This window comes from Bufo gargarizans, chromosome 2 (assembly GCF_014858855.1).
Source record: "Bufo gargarizans isolate SCDJY-AF-19 chromosome 2, ASM1485885v1, whole genome shotgun sequence".
Lineage (NCBI taxonomy): Eukaryota > Metazoa > Chordata > Amphibia > Anura > Bufonidae > Bufo > Bufo gargarizans.
Window position 1 is genome coordinate 354,908,149 of NC_058081.1, and position 21,841 is coordinate 354,929,989.

At 43.2% G+C, this 21,841-nt stretch overlaps 1 protein-coding gene across 1 annotated transcript in view; it reads right to left on the reverse strand.

Moving 5' to 3' along the window:
• Positions 1-7,142: 7,142 nt before the first annotated feature.
• Positions 7,143-21,841, reverse strand: part of ARHGEF37 (Rho guanine nucleotide exchange factor 37) — a 93,990-nt gene continuing 79,291 nt past the window's right edge. The window contains exons 14-15 of the mRNA XM_044280710.1: positions 18,826-19,025; positions 7,143-9,449 (exon numbers count right to left, since the gene is read on the reverse strand). Of these exons, the coding sequence (XP_044136645.1) occupies positions 9,267-9,449; positions 18,826-19,025 (383 nt within the window). The 3' untranslated portion in view covers positions 7,143-9,266. The remainder of the gene's footprint in view (positions 9,450-18,825; positions 19,026-21,841) is intronic.

Below are 21,841 nucleotides of genomic sequence, written 5' to 3' on the forward strand. Positions count from 1 at the left end.
GATGAACCTGTTGCCGAAATTGCTCTACCACCTTCGACGCTCCCTTGGTTGTTAGGATCGTCTAGCGTCCCCACCCCAACCCCCTCTTTTACGGTTAATCATACCCTCGCAATACTCGGCTCCACACGTAATCACCACTTGCTCATCGATACTAAAGGTCCCCTGACCCCAATCACGGACCATCCGGACTTCCCACCGGGGCGCTCCTTGCGTGCCTTCCTGTCAGGTACTAGCTTGCGCACTCTCCGATTTTGTCATGTTTTACGCAGGTCCTCGCTGAAACCCCTCGATCAGATGCTAGAACGCTCCGCAATTCGCCCCAGGCATACCTTTGAACACCTCCAACTTCAACACTTTTATTCGACTCATGACCTTTTCAGAGCCCCCACTAAGTTTGAGCAAATGTGCCTGGCTCCATTAGCAGTATCCAGGGACATCTCCACTATATATAATTTGCTCATTCACCAACACTCCTCCAGTCCCCCCTCCCTTTGCTCGGCGTGGGAACATGATTTAGGTGTCCAGCTCACCCCCTCCCAATGGCAGAGAACCTTCCTTCTGACTCATAAGGCGCTGATCTCCACGAAGGCGCAGGAAACAAATTATAAGGTCCTCTCCAGGTGGTACAGAGTGCTCGGTCTTCTCCACAAGTGGTTTCCGTCTGTGCCGGACAGATGCTGGAGATGTTTGTCGGAAGAGGGCACCATGATTCACATATGGTAGCAATGCTCCTCCCTGCGCCCTTTCTGGGACTCGGTGTATTCTATCGTGCGCAAAGTGACAGGGATTCCTATTCCCAATACCCCCGAATCCCTTTTGCTTTTTGCCTTTGACCTCACCATCCCAGCCTATAAGGTCTCCCTCTTGAAATATATGCTCCAAGCTGCCAAAACGGTCATTCTCCGCCACTGGAAGTCACCTCCCCCCCCCCACACTAATGGAGTGGTTTGAGGAAATTAAGGATGGAGGACCTCATCTGTGTTTCCCCATTGGCCGTCGCCTGTTTTGTTAAGACGTGGAGCCCTTGGGAGACATTTCGCACCTCCAGTGAGTACCGGGCTGCACACTTGTAATCAGCGCTCGTGTCTGTTCCCCACCCTCCCCTTTCCCTTTTTTTTTCCTTGTGTGTTTCCCCTGTGGTCTCCTTTGTTTGCTCCTTTCCCTAAGGCCTTTCTTTACTGAATGTGTTCTTGATATAGGGGTGGTCCCCATGCTGTTCTCTCCTTTTGAATTCTGATATTGGCTGTTCTGGATTGATTACCATATGCTGTATGTTCAGATACGCTTTATTGCTCTTGTCCTATTAACCTTGGAAAACTTAATAAAACCTTGAATAAGAAAAAAGAAAGCAGCCCCTTTTTCTAATCTTTACAACAGGAAAAATCGCAATATGTTCTATATTCTGCATTTTTCAAGTTGCTCTGGTTCCATAGAAGTGAATGGGGCTTCTGTGAAAAAAAAAATGATTGCATCCAAATGATCCGAATGCAATGGGTTTTTCACTGATGGTTGCAAAAAGAAAGCAGCCCCTTTTTCTAATCTTTCCAACTCTTTAATATGCACATTCAGTTTCGTGTTCATTTTAGTTCTCGGAAAAATCTTTTTCAGCCTCAAAATGTTAGTCCTTCCGAAGTTCAAAGGGGCTATTGTACTAGATGTGTATAAGAAGGCAATTTAAAAATTTTTACACAACCGTATTTTTGGTCTGCATCCAATCCTCATTTTTTGCGGATAGGATGCAGACCCATTAATTTCAGAGGATGGCAAGAGGACCAAGGTGCACAGAGTGAACTGCCTGGTAACAAGATACCACTGAAGTAATTGTATTTATACAGAGATATTTAATGAATGGCTTTGTTATTTCCATAGTTTGCTCACTCTGTGGGTTAATAAAGAGTACGTGACTGCTGCTGCTCAGATAATGGCAGACAGTACAGTGCACAATCCTGCCTGGTATGTGAATGACATAGCACAAATTATACTCACAACCACATAAACAGAAGGTAAGCAGGAACACTGAAAGCATGCGGCTGATTAGGAGTGCCTCAGTGCTGCCTACGTCAGTAACCTTCATGAGCACAGTGTCTGGTCACGGGACAGTATAACATAAGGCTCATTGAAAGGGCTCATGCACACGACAGTATCTTGCGTTCCGTATATGGACCGTATTTTGATTCCGTATACAGTCCTTATACGGAACCATTCATTTCAATGGGTCTACAAAAGATGTGGACAGCACCCTGTGTGCTGTCCACATCCGTTGCTCCGTGACCCCGGAGACATGTCCTATTCTTGTCCGTTTTGCGGACAAGAATAGGCATCTCTATAATGGGCCTCCTGTTCCGTTCCGCTAATTGCGGAAGGCACACGGGCAGCATCCGTTTTATTAGTATTTATTAGTTGGCAGCTATTAACCCTTGGGATACCACAGTTTTTTTTTGTTTTTGCGTTTTCATTTTTCTTCCCGATCTTCCTTAACCGCTTGCCGCCACGCTAACGCCGAAAGGCGTCATCGCAGCGGCTCTCCCAGGTCACACTAACGCCAATAGGCGTTATCTCGCGAGACGCGAGATTTCCTGTGAACGCGCGCACACAGGCGCGCGCGCTCACAGGAACGGAAGGTAAGCGAGTGGATCTCCAGCATGCCAGCGGCGATCGTTCGCTGGCAGGCTGGAGATCCGAATTTTTTAACCCCTAACAGATATATTAGACGCTGTTTTCATAACAGCGTCTAATATACCTCCTACCTGGTCCTCTGGTGGTCCCTTTTGTTAGGATCGACCACCAGAGGACTCAGGTAGGTCAGTACAGTCGCACCAAACACCACACTACACTACACTACACCCCCCCCCCCCCCGTCACTTATTAACCCCTTATAAACCCCTGATCACCCCATATAAACTCCCTGATCACCCCCCTATCATTGATCACCCCCCTGTCAGGCTCCGTTCAGACGTCCGTATGATTTTTACGGATACATGGATCGGATCCGCAAAAAGCATACGGACGTCTGAATGGAGCCTTACAGGGGGGTGATCAATGACAGGCGGGTGATCACCCATATACACTCCCTGATCACCCCCTGTCATTGATCACCCCCCTGTCATTGATCACTCCCCTGTAAGGCTCCATTCAGACGTCCGCATGATTTTTACGGATCCGATCCATGCATCCATGGATCCGTAAAAAATCATGCGGATGTCTGAATGGAGCCTTACAGGGGGGGTGATCAGTGACAGGGGGGTGATCACCCTGATCACCCCCTGTCATTGATAACCCCCCTGTAAGGCTCCATTCAGACGTCAGCATGCGTTTTGTGGATCCGATCCATGTATCCATGGATCCGTAAAAAATCATGCGGATGTCTGAATGGAGCCTTACAGGGGGGGTGATTACCCTGATCACCCCCTGTCATTGATAACCCCCCTGTAAGGCTCCATTCAGACGTCCGCATGCGTTTTGTGGATCCGATCCATGGATCCGTAAAAAATCATGCGGATGTCTGAATGGAGCCTTACAGGGGGGGTGATCAGTGACAGGGGGGTGATCACCCTGATTACCCTGATCACCCCTGTCATTGATAACCCCCCTGTAAGGCTCCATTCAGACGTCCGCATGCGTTTTGTGGATCCGATACATGTATCCATGGATCCGTAAAAAATCATGCGGATGTCTGAATGGAGCCTTACAGGGGGGGTGATCAGTGACAGGGGGGTGATCACCCTGATCACCCCCTGTCATTGATAACCCCCCTGTAAGGCTCCATTCAGACGTCCGCATGCGTTTTGTGGATCCGATCCATGTATCCATGGATCCGTAAAAAATCATGCGGATGTCTGAATGGAGCCTTACAGGGGGGGGGTGATCACCCTGATTACCCTGATCACCCCCTGTCATTGATAACCCCCCTGTAAGGCTCCATTCAGACGTCCGCATGCGTTTTGTGGATCCGATACATGTATCCATGGATCCGTAAAAAATCATGCGGATGTCTGAATGGAGCCTTACAGGGGGGGTGATCAGTGACAGGGGGGTGATCACCCTGATTACCCTGATCACCCCCTGTCATTGATAACCCCCCTGTAAGGCTCCATTCAGACGTCCGCATGCGTTCTTTGGATCCGATACATGTATCCATGGATCCGTAAAAAATCATGCGGATGTCTGAATGGAGCCTTACAGGGGGGGTGATCAATGACAGGGGGGTGATCAGGGAGTCTATATGGGTGATCACCCCCCTGTCATTGATCACCCCCCTGTCATTGATCACCCCCCCCCCCCCCCCCCTTGGTCAAATGCCATTTTTTTATACAAAGTTGGCATTTGACCAAGATATTTTTCTCACCCAGCATGGGTATATGTAAAATGACACCCCAAAACACATTCCCCAACTTCTCCTGAGTACGGCGATACCAGATGTGTCACACTTTTTTGCTGCCAAGGTGGGCAAAGGGGCACATATTCCAAAGAGCACCTTTTGGATTTCACCGGTCATTTTTTACACATTTTGATTGCAAAGTTCTTCTCACACATTTGGGCCCCTAAATTGCCAGGGCAGTATAACTACCCCACAAGTGACCCCATTTTGGAAAGAAGACACCCCAAGGTATTCCGTGAGGGGCATGGCAAGTTTTTAGAATTTTTTATTTTTTGTCGCAAGTTAGTGGAATATGAGACTTTGTAAGAAAAAATAAAAAAAATAAAATCATCATCATTTTCCACTAACTTGTGACAAAAAATAAAAAGTTCTATGAACTCACTATGCCCATCAGCGAATACCTTAGGGTGTCTACTTTCCGAAATGGGGTCATTTGTGGGGGTTTTCTACTGTTTGGGCATTGTAGAACCTCAGGAAACATGACAGGTGCTCAGAAAGTCAGAGCTGTTTCAAAAAGCGGAAATTCACATTTTTGTACCATAGTTTGTAAATGCTATAACTTTTACCCAAACCATTTTTTTTTTGCCCAAACATTTTTTTTTTATCAAAGACATGTAGAACAATAAATTTGGTGAAAAATGTATATATGGATGTCGTTTTTTTTGCAAAATTTTACAGCTGAAAGTGAAAAATGTCATTTTTTTGCAAAAAAATCGTTAAATTTCGATTAATAACAAAAAAAGTAAAAATGTCAGCGGCAATGAAATACCACCAAATGAAAGCTCCATTAGTGAGAAGAAAAGGAGGTAAAATTCATTTGGGTGGTAAGTTGCATGACCGAGCAATAAACCGCTAAAGTTGTGGAGTGCCGATTTGTAAAAAAGCCATAATTTTTTTTTTTTTATGTTCACATAGCTGTATGGGGGCATATTTTTTTGCGGGAAAAGTTGTATTTTCTAATGCCATTTAATATGGCATACAATGTAGTGGGGAAAAAAATTCCAAATGGGGTGGAATTGGAAAAAAACACAATTCCTCCACCATTTTACGGGTTTTGTTCCCATGGCATTCCCTTTGTACGATTACAATGATACCACATATGTATAGGTTTGTTATGTCTAAATAGTGTAAAAATAAATGTAAAATTAAAAAAAAAAATTTACATAACCATATTCTGACCTCCATAACTTTTTTTTTTATAGTTATATCTACTGAGCTATGTGGGGGCTAATTTTTTGCGGGACAATCTGTAGTTTTTATTGATACCATTTTGGAGTGTTTGTGACTTTTTAACCACATTTTATTACACATATTTGGGTAAGAGAAGCAATAAAAATATGCCAAATTGGCCATTTTGACCCTTTTGTCGGTTACGCCATTAGCCGTATTGGAAAAATATTTTATATTTTACTAGTACAGACATTTTCGGACATGGTGATGCACATGATGTTTACCGTATATTTTTTGTTATTTATGTATTTATTTTTTTATTCTACGGGAAGGGGGGTTTTTATATATATTTTATTTTTTTACTTTTTTAAAATCCTTTTTTTTTTTACTCTGAACAATCATGGGTCTTTTAGACCCATTTTTTGTACAGAATTGTTCATTTCTTAGGGTACTTTCACACTAGTGTTTTTGTTTTCCGGTATTGAGTTCCGTCACAGGGGCTTAATACCGGAAAAAAAATCAGTTTTATCCTAATGCATTCTGAATGGAGAGCATACGTTTTTTGGCCGGAGAAAATACCGCAGCATGCTGCAGTTTTCTCTCTGGCCGAAAATCCTGAACACTTGCCGGTTAATGCATTGAAATGCATTAATGCCGGAACCAGCCCCAAGCGTCGGATCCGGTCTTGCGGTCTGCGCCTGGGCAGACTTTTAAAAATGAGATAAAAATAAATGCCGGATCAGTTTTTCCAGATTACAACCGGAAAGACGGATCCGGTATTGCAATGCATTTGTGAGACGGATCCGTCATTATTATCAGTTGCGGTCATTAGCTGCAGGTCTCTGCTGTTTGAAACAGCGGAGACCCACCGGCTATGACGCCTGCTGCATGTGCAAGCGGCCGCCATGTTTGCCCATCGCTCCAGCACCGTACATGTACTACGTTGGTAGAAAACTGGTTAAAAGGACTGTACAGGATTAGAAAAACATGGCTGCTTTCTTTGAAAAGCAGTGAGACACTTGTCCCCATGTCCCTGCCTCATGGGTTTAAGCTGCAATACTAAAGACAACCCATAGACTAATGTGGCATTGCTTCTGGAAGACACAAAAAGTTGCAAACTCACTCCAGTCAGAGGGTAGCATAAAAAAAAACTTGTCTAGCATTTCTAGACAAAAGTGATAGGTTCAAAGATGTGTCAAACTTAACACACATGTGAATTTTGATATATTTGTCACAAAATACGCCAACAAAGACTCAAGGAAACCCGATTTCAGATATTACCCCCACCTCCCCAATAAATTTCCATCTGTTATTTTTAAGGACTGTGTTGTAGTGTTTCTTTAAGGGTGCCCGATTGTGGTGTGCTCAAGCCGTGGTAGCTGCACGTGGTTTACCGCTAATTACTGTGGTGGGGTGGTAGTCTGGTCCTTCCTTTCTTGGAAGTAATGTTGTTTTCTTCTCACCTAATTGATATTAATAAACAGTAGGCAGTTTGCAGACTTCAGATGCCACTGTTTTACTAGATGATTATATGACGGTTTTATTAATAGTAAAATAACAGTACATTGATTGAATCAACACTAACTTCCAGGATCGTTGGTGTATGTCTATGGACGTGCCATGCAGTAGCCATTAGAAATAACATTCACTATGCAAACACTAGCATTACAATTTATTTATTCTTCTTTACATTTGCAACCTAAAGCCTGTATTAGACTGGCCAATTGTTGGCCAGTTTATCATTAACGAGCGTTCGTAGTTACACTCATTAGTGATAATCTGGCAGTGTAATACTGCAATGAGCGAGCAGCAATGAACAAGCAAACGCTCAGAATCTTTCAGCATGCTTAAAAATCCTCATTTGCCTGCGGAAGATAGTATTGTCTAATCATGATCTGTTGCCGGCAAACCACTAGTCAGCATTGAGACGAACAATGGTATAACGATCGCTCCTACCCATGCTGTGGAAGAGATCGCTGCATGTAAAAGGAACGGTCTCCTCTGCTGGCGGGCGATTGACAGGAAGGAGCGCTTCTTTCCCGAAAATCGTCCACAGAATCGGCTGGTCTAATACTGCCTTAACATTTTTATTAGACATTCAAAAAATACTCTATTCTTGCATTCACAATACCTGAAATATGTTCCACCTATTGTCACAGGCGCTCACTTGTATGAAAGCGCCTGAGAAGTAGTCACTGCACCTGTTACTGGCAGTTCATCTTTCTAAACAACATACTTTAACACCCATACATAAAACATTCAATTAGACTATTTCAATCAGATTTATGGCTTCCATTCATAAAGGAAATCACCTATAGTGGGGTTTGTTGGGGTCCCTTATGGTGCTGCACAATTGTTGATAGAGCTTCCCTTGGCAGTGCAGTCATGTGCATCTTCCCCAATCAAGGTAAAAAAAATTATTATGCCAGTGTTCCTGCCTAGCACTGCCTCTCCCTGCCCACCAAAATGCTCATCTTCACTTATCTGACGTCTCCTCAGGGGTCTGTCCCCACCAGTGTCGTCCTGTTGCCTGCAGCAAAGCACTGTCCACTTCATGTAGGCATAGGCCTGCTTATCTTCTCTACTCCTCTACACCCATAGGGCTCAAGCACACATGTCTCCTTTGGATCTTAAAGGGCCAATATCCATCCACCTCAGTCTTTTTCAGGCAATGGCTGGCCACCTTACAGTATTTAAAGCACCTTCACCTGTGGAAGGTATCTGAGAAACAGGTTGTAGTTGTCTAGTGTTCTGAAGTTGCTCCATTGTCTTACATGTCCATGTACCTCTGCCTGTCTCTAGAGTCAAACCTTTGCTGCCTGACCTGTTCCTGCCACTGACCGTGAACTGCCTGCCCTGACCCTTGGACTGAATTTGGGATTGCACAACTCTACCTGCCCTGACCTCGCTATGGTTTTGCCTGGCCCCTTGGCACTTCGCACCAGTATCTCTTGACTCCCATGGGTCAGCAGCCTTTTGAAAAAATACTATTCCAAGAGGTAGTGGCCCAGTAGCTTCCCAGCAGAGAAGTCCAGATCCATGCAGAGGAGTTAAAAGCTGAAGACTAGGGGGCTGTCACTGGCCATAGACCCTATAGGAAAACTATCCAGTGGGCTGCTGTCCAAGAAGTTGCATTTGCATGGGTAATGGTAATATTGATTGCTACATGTGCTACTGTCATAGCATAACTGAGTCATGGTCCAATCTGAACAAGACTAACATACAAATAAAACAGCTGTAAAAATCTATATAGAGAATGGATTTGTTAAAGAATTGATTTGTTTAGTGCATTGCTTATTCTGCAATTGGTCATACAGTGATCATCCTCTCTGGTAGAGCGGTACCCTTACTCTTTTTTTTTTGTTAATAACATTTTATTAAAATTTTAATTGAAAATTCATTTGGGTTCTTAAGATAAGACAATGCGTACAGAATGCATTTCAAAAAGTCCAACTATTTACAACTCATGCTAAAAGTGCTTGCAAGTGTTGACATTACATGGAGTCTCTTGTATATTTCATGAAGAAGATAATTATAAAGCAGAGCATGGACAGAATTATATTGATTGGTTATGGCATTATATGTTGTAAATGCTGTTATTTCACATTGAATGCAACCAACTGCATGCATATATATATATATAAAGGTACTCTAATCACATTTCCAAGGATTTCTATAGGTACTGTGTGGACTATCCAAATTATGTAACCCAGGAGTGTCATTTCACAGGTATTTTCACTAGGTAGCTGGAAGGCACGTAGCCCCTTTGTCCTCTCACTTTCACCAAGCTCCACTCCGGACTGCCGTTCTTGTCATGTGGTTCCAGAACAATCACTGGCTCCCCTTCTTTAATACTGACCTCATACTGGCTGCGTGCTGTAAATGAATACCCTGCAACAATCTGGAAAGTAATAAATAAGAATCAATATTCAGAATTCAAAAATTGGCCATGAATTTTGCTACAAAGACTATAGGCGAAATAGGTTTACATTTCCTCAGAGAAGAATATAATACCATTTTAGATTGTAAAACACAAACATGTTTTTGAAGAATATGGACAGAGGGGGGAACTTGATACATAGGCTTTCACAAGAGTAGATTCTATCTCAATTAAAAAGCTTTGTACATTAGGGCCATAGTTCTTACACCTTTTCCTGCATAAACCTGTCTGTTCACCACAGTGAAGGATACTCTGATACAGACGTTTGATAATTACCAAACTATGCCTGTGGTAGAACTCCATATGTCACCTGTGCAACACCGGATTGGCCATAGACCTTACAGGGAAATTTCCCGGTGGGCCGATGCCAAGGGGGGCCACCTGAAATCTCCTCATGGCTGGCCAGTCTAAGTTTTTGGGGATGTATTTTGTTTCTGCTGGAATTATTTTATGATGGATTGTGGTATTCTGCTGGGGTGGTATAATGTGCCATAATATAGTATCACTGGCCCTGCCTTCCATCAATTTGGAACAGACTACAAAACAGGGCCACTTTAAGTTCCCAGTCCACCCCTGCACCTGTGGTCTGATGTTGGAAAAAAGAGATGAGTTGAGATTTTCTTATTTTCCTAAATGGTTCTAAAGTTTTGTAGTGCACTAAACCTCTGGACAAATGGGGCATCAACACTGACAATTTTTCAGATATACCCTCAACACAGAAAAGTGCCACTCTGGTTGTATAATACCAGGTTGTCAAATTTCACACAAACATTTAAAGTGGAACTGTCTTTCAGTTTATTTTTAATATACATACTGTACATTGGTATTAAACATTTTAGCAATCTACCACCCTACCCATAAGACAAAGAGGAGGAACATAAGTAAAAAAAATAATTGTCATCAAACCTCAGATTAGACACCCAATGTTAATGAGACCTCCGATCAGACCCCCAATGTTAATGAGACCTCAGCTCAAAGCCCCAATCAGACCTCAGATTAGACTCCCACTGATGATCATACTCCCAGTGTTAATTAGAACTCAGATCAGACTAAAAAAAAGACCAGAGAGAGGTGAGTACAGAGACTCTACAGGGAGTGCTGTATTCACCGCTCCCTGGTCCTACTGTACTAATAAGCATTTCCATAATGAAAGTGCTCATTAGTGTTGCCCCATAGGATGCACTGGCATTTTTCCTCCACTTTTTTTTTGGGGGGGGGTGGGGGGAGTGCATCTTATAGGGTGAAAAATATGGCACTTTGTTAGGGAAAGGTGTTTCATTTTACTAGAAAACACTGTCTTAACATCTCAGTCCCTACACAATATTAAAAATAAACTGAAACGTCAGTTATACGGTACTTTAATGTGCCTGAATTCAGCACCTCACCGTTGCAGCTGTAAATTGCTAAGGAAAGTAATTTGTTGTAGCGGTCATGCGCTATATTCAGATGGCAGTGGGAGTACTGGAACAGCCCAGTAGAGAATGGCGCTGAAAAACTGGTGAGTATATATTAGGTTTTTTAAATTTTATGACATTATATGGGTTGTCCAAGACTTTTAATTATCTCACACAACCCCTTTAATGAGGGGCAACTTTACTTGGCTCACGTGGGGGAAATACGCTTGGTGTAGAGAAATACAATCAGTGATCAGCTTACCACCTGTCTCCAAACTGTGCTTGAACTGTTGGAAAGCAACCTAACAAAGCATCACAAAAAGGAGTAGATCTTGATACTGGCCACAAAAACTACTGCACAACACATAAAAATATCAGTATAATCATATCATTGTTATAGAAAAAATGTATAATTGTATATTAAGTAATGTCTACTGGTTAAGCCCTGAGGATATCGGCTATGCAGCACAAAAATCAAATATATTTGTGATTCGATAATTTCCGTGTATAATCTTAGTTGTGGATGAAAGACCCTCTCAATACGTTGAAACATTAGCCCAGAGAAATCTCCAGCATGTACATCTCTAAAATGCCTAAATATTATGGACACATTTGGCTTACCAGTAGCTGCATCAGAAATATGACGTCTGTTGCGAACTTTAAGTGGGTCTGATGTTTGTCCCACATATTGAAGATGACATAATTTGCAAGTAGCCAAGTACACAACTTATAAAACTACCTTCAGAAGTCACGTTCTTTTTAGAACACTGCAGTACTATCATAACTCCTGGGCAGCACGCCCGCTGTCTTGGGGTCATGTTTGACTCGGATCTTTCTTTTGTTCCCCATATCCAATCATCTGCACGCTCTTGTCGTCTGCGACTACAGAATAGCTCCAGAATCCGCCCTTTTCTCATAGTGGAAACGGCCAAAACTCTTGTTGCCTTGATTCATTTACGTCTTGACTACTGTAATTCATTACTAATTGGTCTCCCTCTCACTAAACTCTCCTCCTTTCAGACTGCCCTAAATGCTGCAGCCAGGCTCATCTATCTGTGCACTCGCCATACTGGTGCTACTAGCCTGTGCCAGTCACTTCACTGGTTGCCCATCCACCACAGAATACAGTTCAAACTTCTCACCTTTACCCACAAAGCTCTTCACAGTGCTGCACCTCCATCTCCTGCCTCATTTCCATCTATCACCCTACTCGTGCTCTCCGTTCTGTTAGTGAACTAAGATTAACATCCTTCATTATTTGTACCTCTCACTCCCATCTTCAAGACTTTTCTTGAGCTGCACCTACTCTCTGGAATGCTCTGCCCCAGAATATCAGAATATCAGGTCAATTCTTAACTTCCCTACCTTCAAACGTGCCTTAAAAACTCATCTTTTCATCCAGATGTATCAAGCTTTCTAAACTTACTCTTCCGCCTCCCACCCCACCCCCAACTATTCAGACCTGAACTGATCTTCTGACACACCCAAAGCACTAGCACACACACATTGGCCTACACCACTCCTTTCAGTACAAAAATGGCTGGACCACTTCATATAACAATCAACTACCTTTTGCGTCATCCCCACTGCCTTATAGATTTGTAAGCTCTTGCGAGCAGGGCCTCACTCCTAGTGTTTCAGTTGTATATTAGCTAGTCACATTAGTGATATCTTTTGTTTTGTACATTCACCCTCTGAATTGTAAAGCACTGCAGAATATGGTGGTATATAAATAAAAATGATTAGTATATTATTATAACGCTAATACGTCTCTTTGTTTAATATTTTTAACTTTATTCATAACGGTCATATGACTTAGTTTCGTTTTAAAAAGTATTGTCATCTGCACATTTACATCGGTTACGAACAAATTCTCTAAAAAAGAATATTATCCATAATATGGCAGTATAATACACAGTACTGCATAATCAGTACAGTGTATTATAGAAGCGATCAAACGATCACCTGTTAAAGTCCCCCTGTGGCACTAGTAAATAGTTTCAAAAAAAGGTAAAGTTTTATTACATTTTAAAAAATTGTACAAGTTAAACATTTTTTTTTACTTGTACAATCTTTTAAAATGTAATAAAACTTTTTTTAAAGGGTCATGTTTTCATCCAAAAATCAATTTTAGCATATGTTACTGCTGCAGCGGCATTATGCATAAAGCAATATTTAGTTTCTTCACATACCACTGTTTTCCTTGAGTTTTTCCATTAGTTACGGCTGTTTAAACATTTACAATATGAGAACCTTCTCAAAATGGCTCCTATGCCAGTTCTCTGAGGCCAAAACTGCTTTCCCTCACTTCCCATACACACTTGCTGTAGCCAACAGCTCCCTGCCAGCCAATTAGATTGGATTACTGAGAGACACGCCTCCTCACTCTGAAGCCTAGGCATGCAGTGTGAAGGACAGCCCTTCCGTTTTCCTGATCATACCAGTGTATTACTGTACTGCGGCGGCAGCAGGGAGCGCACGGCGTCATAGCAACCCATGACGACGTGCGCTCCTGCACTCGGCAGGAATCCAGGGCGCAGTTCCACGGCCGTGAACAACGGCCGTGTGCAATCGGCCTAAGGCTACTTTCCCATTTGGTGCAGATCCATCTTGTATCTGCACAGATGGATCCACACAGATAATGCAAACGTTGTATCCGTTCATAACGGAACCATTTGCATTATTCATTAAAAAAAAGTATAAGTTAAAACGGATCCGTCTTTACTTACATTGAAAGTCAATGGGGGACGGATCCGTTTTAAATTGCACCTTATTCTGTCAGTGAAAAACGGATCTGTCCCCATTGACTTACATTGTAAGTCAGGACGGATCCCTTTGGCTCTGCGTAGTCAGGCGGACACACAAACGCCTAAAAAACGCAATGGAGACAAAACGCAGCCAAATTAATGCATTCTTAACGGATCCTTATCCATTCAGAATGCATTGGGACTGAACTGATCCGTTTTGAGCCGCTTGTGAGAGCCCTGAAACGGGTCTCACAAGCGTACCCAGAAACGCCAGTGTGAAAGTAGCCTAACTCAGGTATACATGCCTTGTACTAATAAACTTTTTTTTACTATTTATCAATATCAAAAATAAATAATGATATAATTTCAATATCACATATTTGGTATCACTCCACATATTTGGTATCACTGCGGCTGTAACAAAAAACACAAAGCAAGTATTGTTGGTTTTTGCTTACTTGCTACTAAAAATACAGAATAAGAATAAAAATATTATGTACCCCAAAATTATACCAATAATAACTACAAGTTGTCCAGCAAAAAACAAGCCCTTATACAGGTATAAATATCGATACAAAAATTTTATAAAATAAAAAGTTACAAAAAAATAAAATGTTACAGCTCTTCCCATGTATTGCATTGCACCCAGCTGGCTGAGCATTGACACTCTGAGGTTGGTCTCCACAGCGAGAAAGCAATGAAGATGGTGATCTTACAGCTTTGCCCTGGCTCTCTTGGCACATGGTGTGGTATTGTACATTCCCTATTAGTCACGGTATTGCAGTACCCCGGAAGAGGGTACTAGAAAATTGTTCTTGATATGATGTTATTTAATCTGTTCATGCTTTGTATGTATTCCCAAAAGCTGTCTGTAGATGGCACTGTTTAGATAATTATGACATAACTCAGAACAAGGAAGCTAACCCTGCCTTCCCTGTTTTTTTTTTTAGTGAGTATGGCATCAGACACTTTAATTTTTAGCTTTGCCTGCTGGCATTCATCATGTAGACAAAGTTAATACAAGACACTTACTAATGTATTGTGATTGTCTATATCGCCTCCGTTGCTGGCTTGATTAATTTTTCCATTAGATTATACACTGCTAGTATCCTGGGGTTATGGCCACAGCAGCAGCACAGATATGAGGTGGCCTGGATGAGCGCTGCCACAGTCCCGGCCAACAGATAAGGCTGATGCTTTTTCCTATAGTGTGCAAGCACTACCACCACTGCTGGATTGCAGAGTAGTCGTACCCCCTGGATGTGAGCAGTGTATAATTCGATAAAAAATGAATCAAGCCAGCAAAGGAGGCAATATGGAGTATGGACAATACATTAGTAAGTGCCTTGTATTAACTTTCTGTACATGATAAATGTCATTTGCTGAAGGGACACAACCCCTTTAAGGCAGACGTTAGTTCAGTTTAGCTGGGGTGATCATATGTTCTCTTTTCTCCAGACATGTCCTCTTTTTGGGAGTTAAACAAAATGTCCAGCAGGGATTTTATAAATGACCAGGAAAGTCCAGGATTCTCAAGGACGATGCAATATGTGTTTTTTACTGTCAGTGATTTTTATACAGGTGGGTCGGGGAGTGGTAAGTGTAATGCTGCTAGCGCGGTTATTACTCACCACTCAGTGGTCTTCTGCTATGTGTTCTGTGCTGTATCCTGACAGTGTTCAGCATGAGTACATAGTGAGCAATTTCAGGTCAGTATACAGCTCCAGGAGGAGCACACCGGATCTCCAGAGCGCCAGTGCCTTCCAGAAGGGGAGAGGCAAGTTTTATTTCTTTATTTTTGTCTGATCTGAGTTCTGATTTATGGGATGTGGGGGGGGGGGGGGTTATAGGGATCATGACTTTGGGGTCCGATCTGAGGTCCAATTTAAAAGATTGCGGGGGTATAGGGACCATGACTTTGGGGTCTGATCTGGGGTCTGATTGATGTGGGGGGATGTTAATAGGGGCCATGACTTTCGGGTGTTATCTGAGGTCTGATTTAAAGCATGGGGGGTTATAGGGGCCATGACTTTGGGGTCTGATTTAAGGGATGGAAGGATGGGGGTTACAGGAGCTATGAATTTGGGGTCTGATTTGAGGTCTCATTTAAAGGGGTTGTCCGGGCTTTTAATATTGACGACCTGTGAGATGGGGAAGCTGCTCTTCTTGTCTGAACACTGTTTGTGTGATTAAATTAAATGTTCTGGACTGACATTCTGCTGTTTGGTCACAAGATGCCGCTGTTTCCTAACACAGCTACAGACTGTACATATATCTCCATATTCACAAGAGGGGTGGAGTTACAAGTCTGGAGAGGAAGCCAGCAGCCATCTTAGAAGGAGGTTGTGAGAGACACTGAGAGACTGTGTGAGCAGTGAATCCAACGGCAGCCAGGTGTGAGAGTGACCAGAGCTGCAGCTAAGTGAAGCTGATCGTGTCCAGACCCTGATCCTGTCCAGAGGAATGAAGATTGCTGCCAGGAACACTGATGAGAGCAGAGGAACAAAGCTACATACACTGCGGTACCGCATGCTTGTTGGAGAGATATTTGTTCTGTTCAGAGTCACCAGCGGTTGCAATGCAGACCCGGGTCGGTAAGATTACATTGTTGGTGCCTAGAGACTGAGACCAGGCCTGTAGTTAGTTATTTAGGGTTTCTGTTTGTGTCAGACCACAAGTATTATACTGTTCATTGTAAAGACTCCATAATTTAAGGGGACATTTCACCTTGGAGAGCTGATAAATACCCACAAACTCAAGCCAGGCTGGTGTTTTGCTTATAAGGAATACTCAGGTACGTGCTACAGGACCAGTTATGGGAGGGTGAATACTGTAGATCTGTGTAAGATTGTAAGCTGTTACATACAGTGATTCTTGTTCTTTTTTGGTAATAACAGGTAAGGTGTGGCAGAATGGTTGTGCCCGCCAGTAGGTAAATTACAGCATTTTCCTTCTGCATCCATTGGAGGGCGCCATATTGTGCAGCACAAGAGTCTCAGCCTTTGGGCTGGGTATATGTACATTTATGTTATGTTCCCAGCATTTGTGGTTGTGTTCATTAACACGTTTTACTAAAATTCTGTTTTGGCGAAAGCTGGTGTTGGAGTTGCTTTCCTCGTTCGTGACTTTGCTGTATCCTGGGGAGCCCACCCCAGTACACGGCTTACAGACCTATCCTCAGGATATGTCATCAATATCAGATCGGCGGGGATCCGACACCCGGCACCTCGACGATCAGCTGTATGAGGAGACTGTGCGTACTGTGTGTGCCTGCCATCTGCAGTCTCTCTTTCTGCGCACCACTGCTGTCTATGGCAAAGCAGAAGCAAGCGTGAGATGGCATGTACACACTGTGCACACCTTTACACCTGCCAATCTAATATTGATGACCTATCTTGAGGATGCGTCATCAGTATTAAAAGCCCGGAGAACCCCTTTAATACTGGTGTCTTCTTATATAGCAGAGGAGGCTGCACACCCCTGACCAAAGATGTCTACACATATGGATCAAGACCAAATGGAGAAGAAAAGGAAAATGAACAGCTCAAATCCGTACAGCCATCACTTGTAAGTCACTTCATTAGAAAATAGAGTCACTCTAAATCAATTCCGGGGAAGCTGTGTGCTCTTTTTTGAAAACCAAATTATAGTCAACCTAGTTTATCTCCAGAAGAAAAATCATTCCTGTTGCGAGAACAATCCCTGAGGAAAAGCTGGATAAGACCTTCATACTGTCCAGGATCACAAAGATGCGTGGTATTCACTTCTTATAGCCGATATAGAGACTTTGCTACTTGTGGAAAGATTAACAGTTAACGGTTTTGCCGACTATTTGTCTGGAAACTAAAGAGCTAATTGTAAGACTTTTCCCCTGTTGACGGTTTGTAACCCTGGTGCATACCACACTTTCTTGCTATGTGTGTGTTACGGTAGCTAGATAAGAGAAGGAAACAGAACACGGCAAAGCAAACAAAACAACTGACTAGGCCCCAAATGCTAGGGAATAAAGGGGTCACCTCCTAGCAATCCCTAAAACACTTTCCCTAAGTTGCTATGCCCGTGTGCATATCTGGATAGTAGATGTATGCACATGCCCACACTGAACGAAACCCTCAGCTGTAGGGAAGAGGGAAAGAGGCACCCAGCTCCTTCCACAACTGAAGGAGCTAGTGTCTCCCTAGAGGCCTAGTCAAAACAGACACAGAAGGAAAAAGAGAAAAGGACTTATCTAGAGATGAGTTGGAGCCGACGATCCAGCTTTAGCCAGCCATATATGAGGCAGGGGCGTCGTTAGGTCAAAACATTCGGGGCTGGAGCCCCGGATGTTTTGTCCAGTGCGCCGAATGCAGGGCTGGCGGGGGGCGCAAATGAAGTCACAGCGCTCTTCGCTCTGACTCTCCTGCGCCGTCTGGGCAACCCCACAGATAATCCATAACAGTGCCATCCACAGATCCCCCTCCCCACCGCTCATAGGAGTATACATTTATAAACTGTAATCCGTATCCTGCAGTAACGTTAAATCAGCGCTCATCTCTTTACTATCTTACACTCAGCTCTGGTAACAGGCAGTGCCGGTGGCGCTCACTCACTGACGTCACGCGCCTCCTCCTCCCACTAGGCGGTGCAGGCACGTGACGTCAGTGAGTGAGCACTGCCGCCCGCACTGCCTGTTACTGGAGCTGAGTGTAAGGTAGTAAAGAGATGAGCGCTGATTTAAAGTTAAAGTTACTGCAGGATACGGATTACAGTTTATAAATGTATACTCCTGTGAGCGGCGGGGAGGGGATCTGTGGATGGCACTGTTATGGATGATATGTGGGGTTGCCCAGATGTATATTGGAAAATGTTCATTATCACTTGCCCTACACATTTGACAAAACAAAAAAGAAATGGCAGTTACACTTTAAGCAGGGAAAATTACAGAACTGCTTAGATTTACTCTGGAAAGCTTCAAAGGAAATGAGCATTCACATACAAACTGTTGTGTAGGAAATATTAGACCCTGGACCAGAGATCAGCAACCATCGGCACTCCAGCTGCTCTGAAACTACAGTTCCCAGCATGCACACTTACTTATCCGTCTTTGCAACTCCCATAGAAGTGAAAGGAGGATTCTGGGAGTTGTAGTTCCAGAACAGCTGGAGTGCTGGAGGTTGCTGATCCTGTCCTAGAGACTCTTCTATATATTCAGCTTACCTGGAAGGCTGCATTGATTTCCTGGGGCTGTGATATAGTTGGATATGGGCACACCGGGGCAGTTACAGAACGTCTCCTTGTTTCTGAAGTCTTCATAGCCTCTGGGGAACTTTGAGTATGTGTTGGACTTTGTGAAAGTGTTGGACTGTGTGTTTCTTGGTATGGCTGCAGTTTGCTGCAGGGAACATATCCCCTCAGTCCTGTTTTTTTTTATTTTTATTAAAAAAGGAAAATGTTAAAAAAGAAACAAACATAAAAGTCAAAACAGATGTGAGGTGTCGACATCAGTATCAACACTAGCGGCAAGGAACTCCGGCAGGCTGTTCCGGCAGGTGATCCGTGCTGCCGCTAGTGCATGCGTTCCCCTGGACTACCGCTCCGGCCCCATTGACTATAGTGGGCGCGGGCCGGAGTTTCGGCGGCAGCACTGCAAATATGCCGAGAGGCAGCCGGAATAAAACTATGACATGTCAATGGGGCCGGAGAAGTAGTCTGCACTAGCGGCAGCACAGATTTGACAGGCTGTTCACACGCCGGAACAGCCTGCCGGAGTTCCTTGCCGCTAGTGTGAAACTAGTCTAACAGAAATAGTTTATGCACATGTGATCATTTTGTCGTAAGTCTGCATATATTTCATATATCTTTATAATCCAGCTGACTATGCCTTATCAATGAACGGAGCAACCTACAGTACTGCTTGCATAGTCAAGGCCTGAAGCCATGCTGATATTTACAATACTCCCGTATATCACTCCTCTATCTATACGGAGTTTTAGTGTCAGTACAGGTTTTTACATGTGTACAAACATAGAAAATTTGATATAATTGGTCATTGCTAAGGGTGCCATCTGTTAAACATATACTAAAAAAGTATACAGTACGTTAATTGATGCCTCAGACTGATGCCATACTGTGGTATCCGTTCACCATAGAGTTCCGTTGTAAAAAAAAAAAAAAATGCATACATTAAGATATATAGTTTTTTTGTAACCGGACTCTGTAGCACACCACCTTTTTGTACAAACCAGATTCCCAAAAAGTTGGGACACTATACAAATCGTGAATAAAAACTGAATGCAATGATGTGGAGGTGCCAACTTCTAATATTTTATTCAGAATAGAACATAAATCACGGAACAAAAAAGTTTAAATTGAGAAAATGTACCATTTTAAGGGAAAAATATGTTGAATCAGAATTTCATGGTGTCAACAAATCCCCAAAAAGTTGGGACAAGGCCATTTTCACCACTGTGTGGCATCTCCCCTTCTTCTTACAACACTCAACAGACGTCTGGGGACCGAGGAGACCAGTTTCTCAAGTTTAGAAATAGGAATGCTCTCCCATTCTTGTCTAATACAGGCCTCTAACTGTTCAATTGTCTTGGTCCTTCTTTGTTGCACCTTCCTCTTTATGATGCGCCAAATGTTCTCTAGAGGTGAAAGATCTGGACTGCAGACTGGCCATTTCAGTACCCGGATCCTTCTCCTACACAGCCATGATGTTGTGATTGATGCAGAATGTGGTCTGGCATTATCTTGTTGAAAAATGCAGGGTCTTCTCTGAAAGAGATGTCGTCTGGATGGGAGCATATGTTGTTCTAGAACCTGAATATATTTTTCTGCATTGATGGTGCCTTTCCAGACATGCAAGCTGCCCATGCCACACGCACTCATGCAACCCCATACCATCAGAGATGCAGGCTTCTGAACTGAGCGTTCATAACAACTTGGGTTGTCTTTGTGCTCTTTGGTCCGGATGACATGGCGTCCCAGATTTCCAAAAAGAACTTTGAATCGTGACTCGTCTGAGCACAGAACAGTCTTCCATTTTAAATGATCCCTGGCCCAGTGAAAACGCCTAAGCTTGTGGCTCTTGCTTAGAAATGGCTTCTTCTTTGCACTGTAGAGTTTCAGCTGGCAACGGCGGATGGCACGGTGGATTGTCACTGACAATGGTTTCTGGAAGTATTCCTGAGCCCACTCTGTGATTTCCTTTACAGTAGCATTCTTGTTTGTGGTGCAGTGTCGTTTAAGGGCCCGGAGATCACGGGCATCCAGTATGGTTTTACGTCCTTGACCCTTACGCAGAGATTGTTCCAGATTCTCTGAATCTTCGGATGATGTTATGCACAGTTGATGATGATAGATGCAAAGTCTTTGCAATTTTTCACTGGGTAACACCTTTCTGATACTGCTCCACTATCTTTCTGCGCAACATTGTGGGAATTGGTGATCCTCTACCCATCTTGGCTTCTGAGAGACACTGCCACTCTGAGAAGCTCTTTTTATACCCAATCATGTTGCCAATTGACCTAATTAGTGTTAATTGGTCTTCCAGCTCTTCGTTATGCTCAAATTGACTTTTTCCAGCCTCTTATTGCTACTTGTCCAGAATTTTTTGGGATTTGTTGACACCGTGAAAATTTGAATCAACGTATTTTTCCTTTAAAATGATAAACTCGGATTAAACGTTTGATCTGTCATCTACGTTCTATTACAAATAAAATATTAGAAGTTGGCACCTCCACATCATGGCATTCAGTTTTTATTCACAATTTGTTTAGTGTTCCAACTTTTTGGGAATCCGGTTTGTATTTTTTTACAAAGTATACTGTAACGGCACCGTTTCAGCAGACAAGGGGTTAAAATCCGTTTAGGCGATATGCCCCTTTCCGAGAGACAGGCACAGCTACTGCAGAACACCAAACTCCCGAACTGGATACAAAATAGCACTCCAAACTGGAACCTCGCAAGTAGCTGTCAGCAGGCGAACAGGAAAAGCATTCAGTCGGCTTACACTCCTGGCAATCAGTCTCCAACAGCATACATGGAATCCCCCCAATAACGAGACAAGGCTCCGTGTTGAGGGTCAAGCAGTGCTCTGAAGTGCTGGCACACCCAGCCTGGTTTTTATTACAGTTTGTTGCAGATACAACATATCCCCACAATGCATCATGGTTTCCTCCCCTCTGTCCCGGAGACAACCGAAGACAATCCAATTATCTCTCAGGACAAA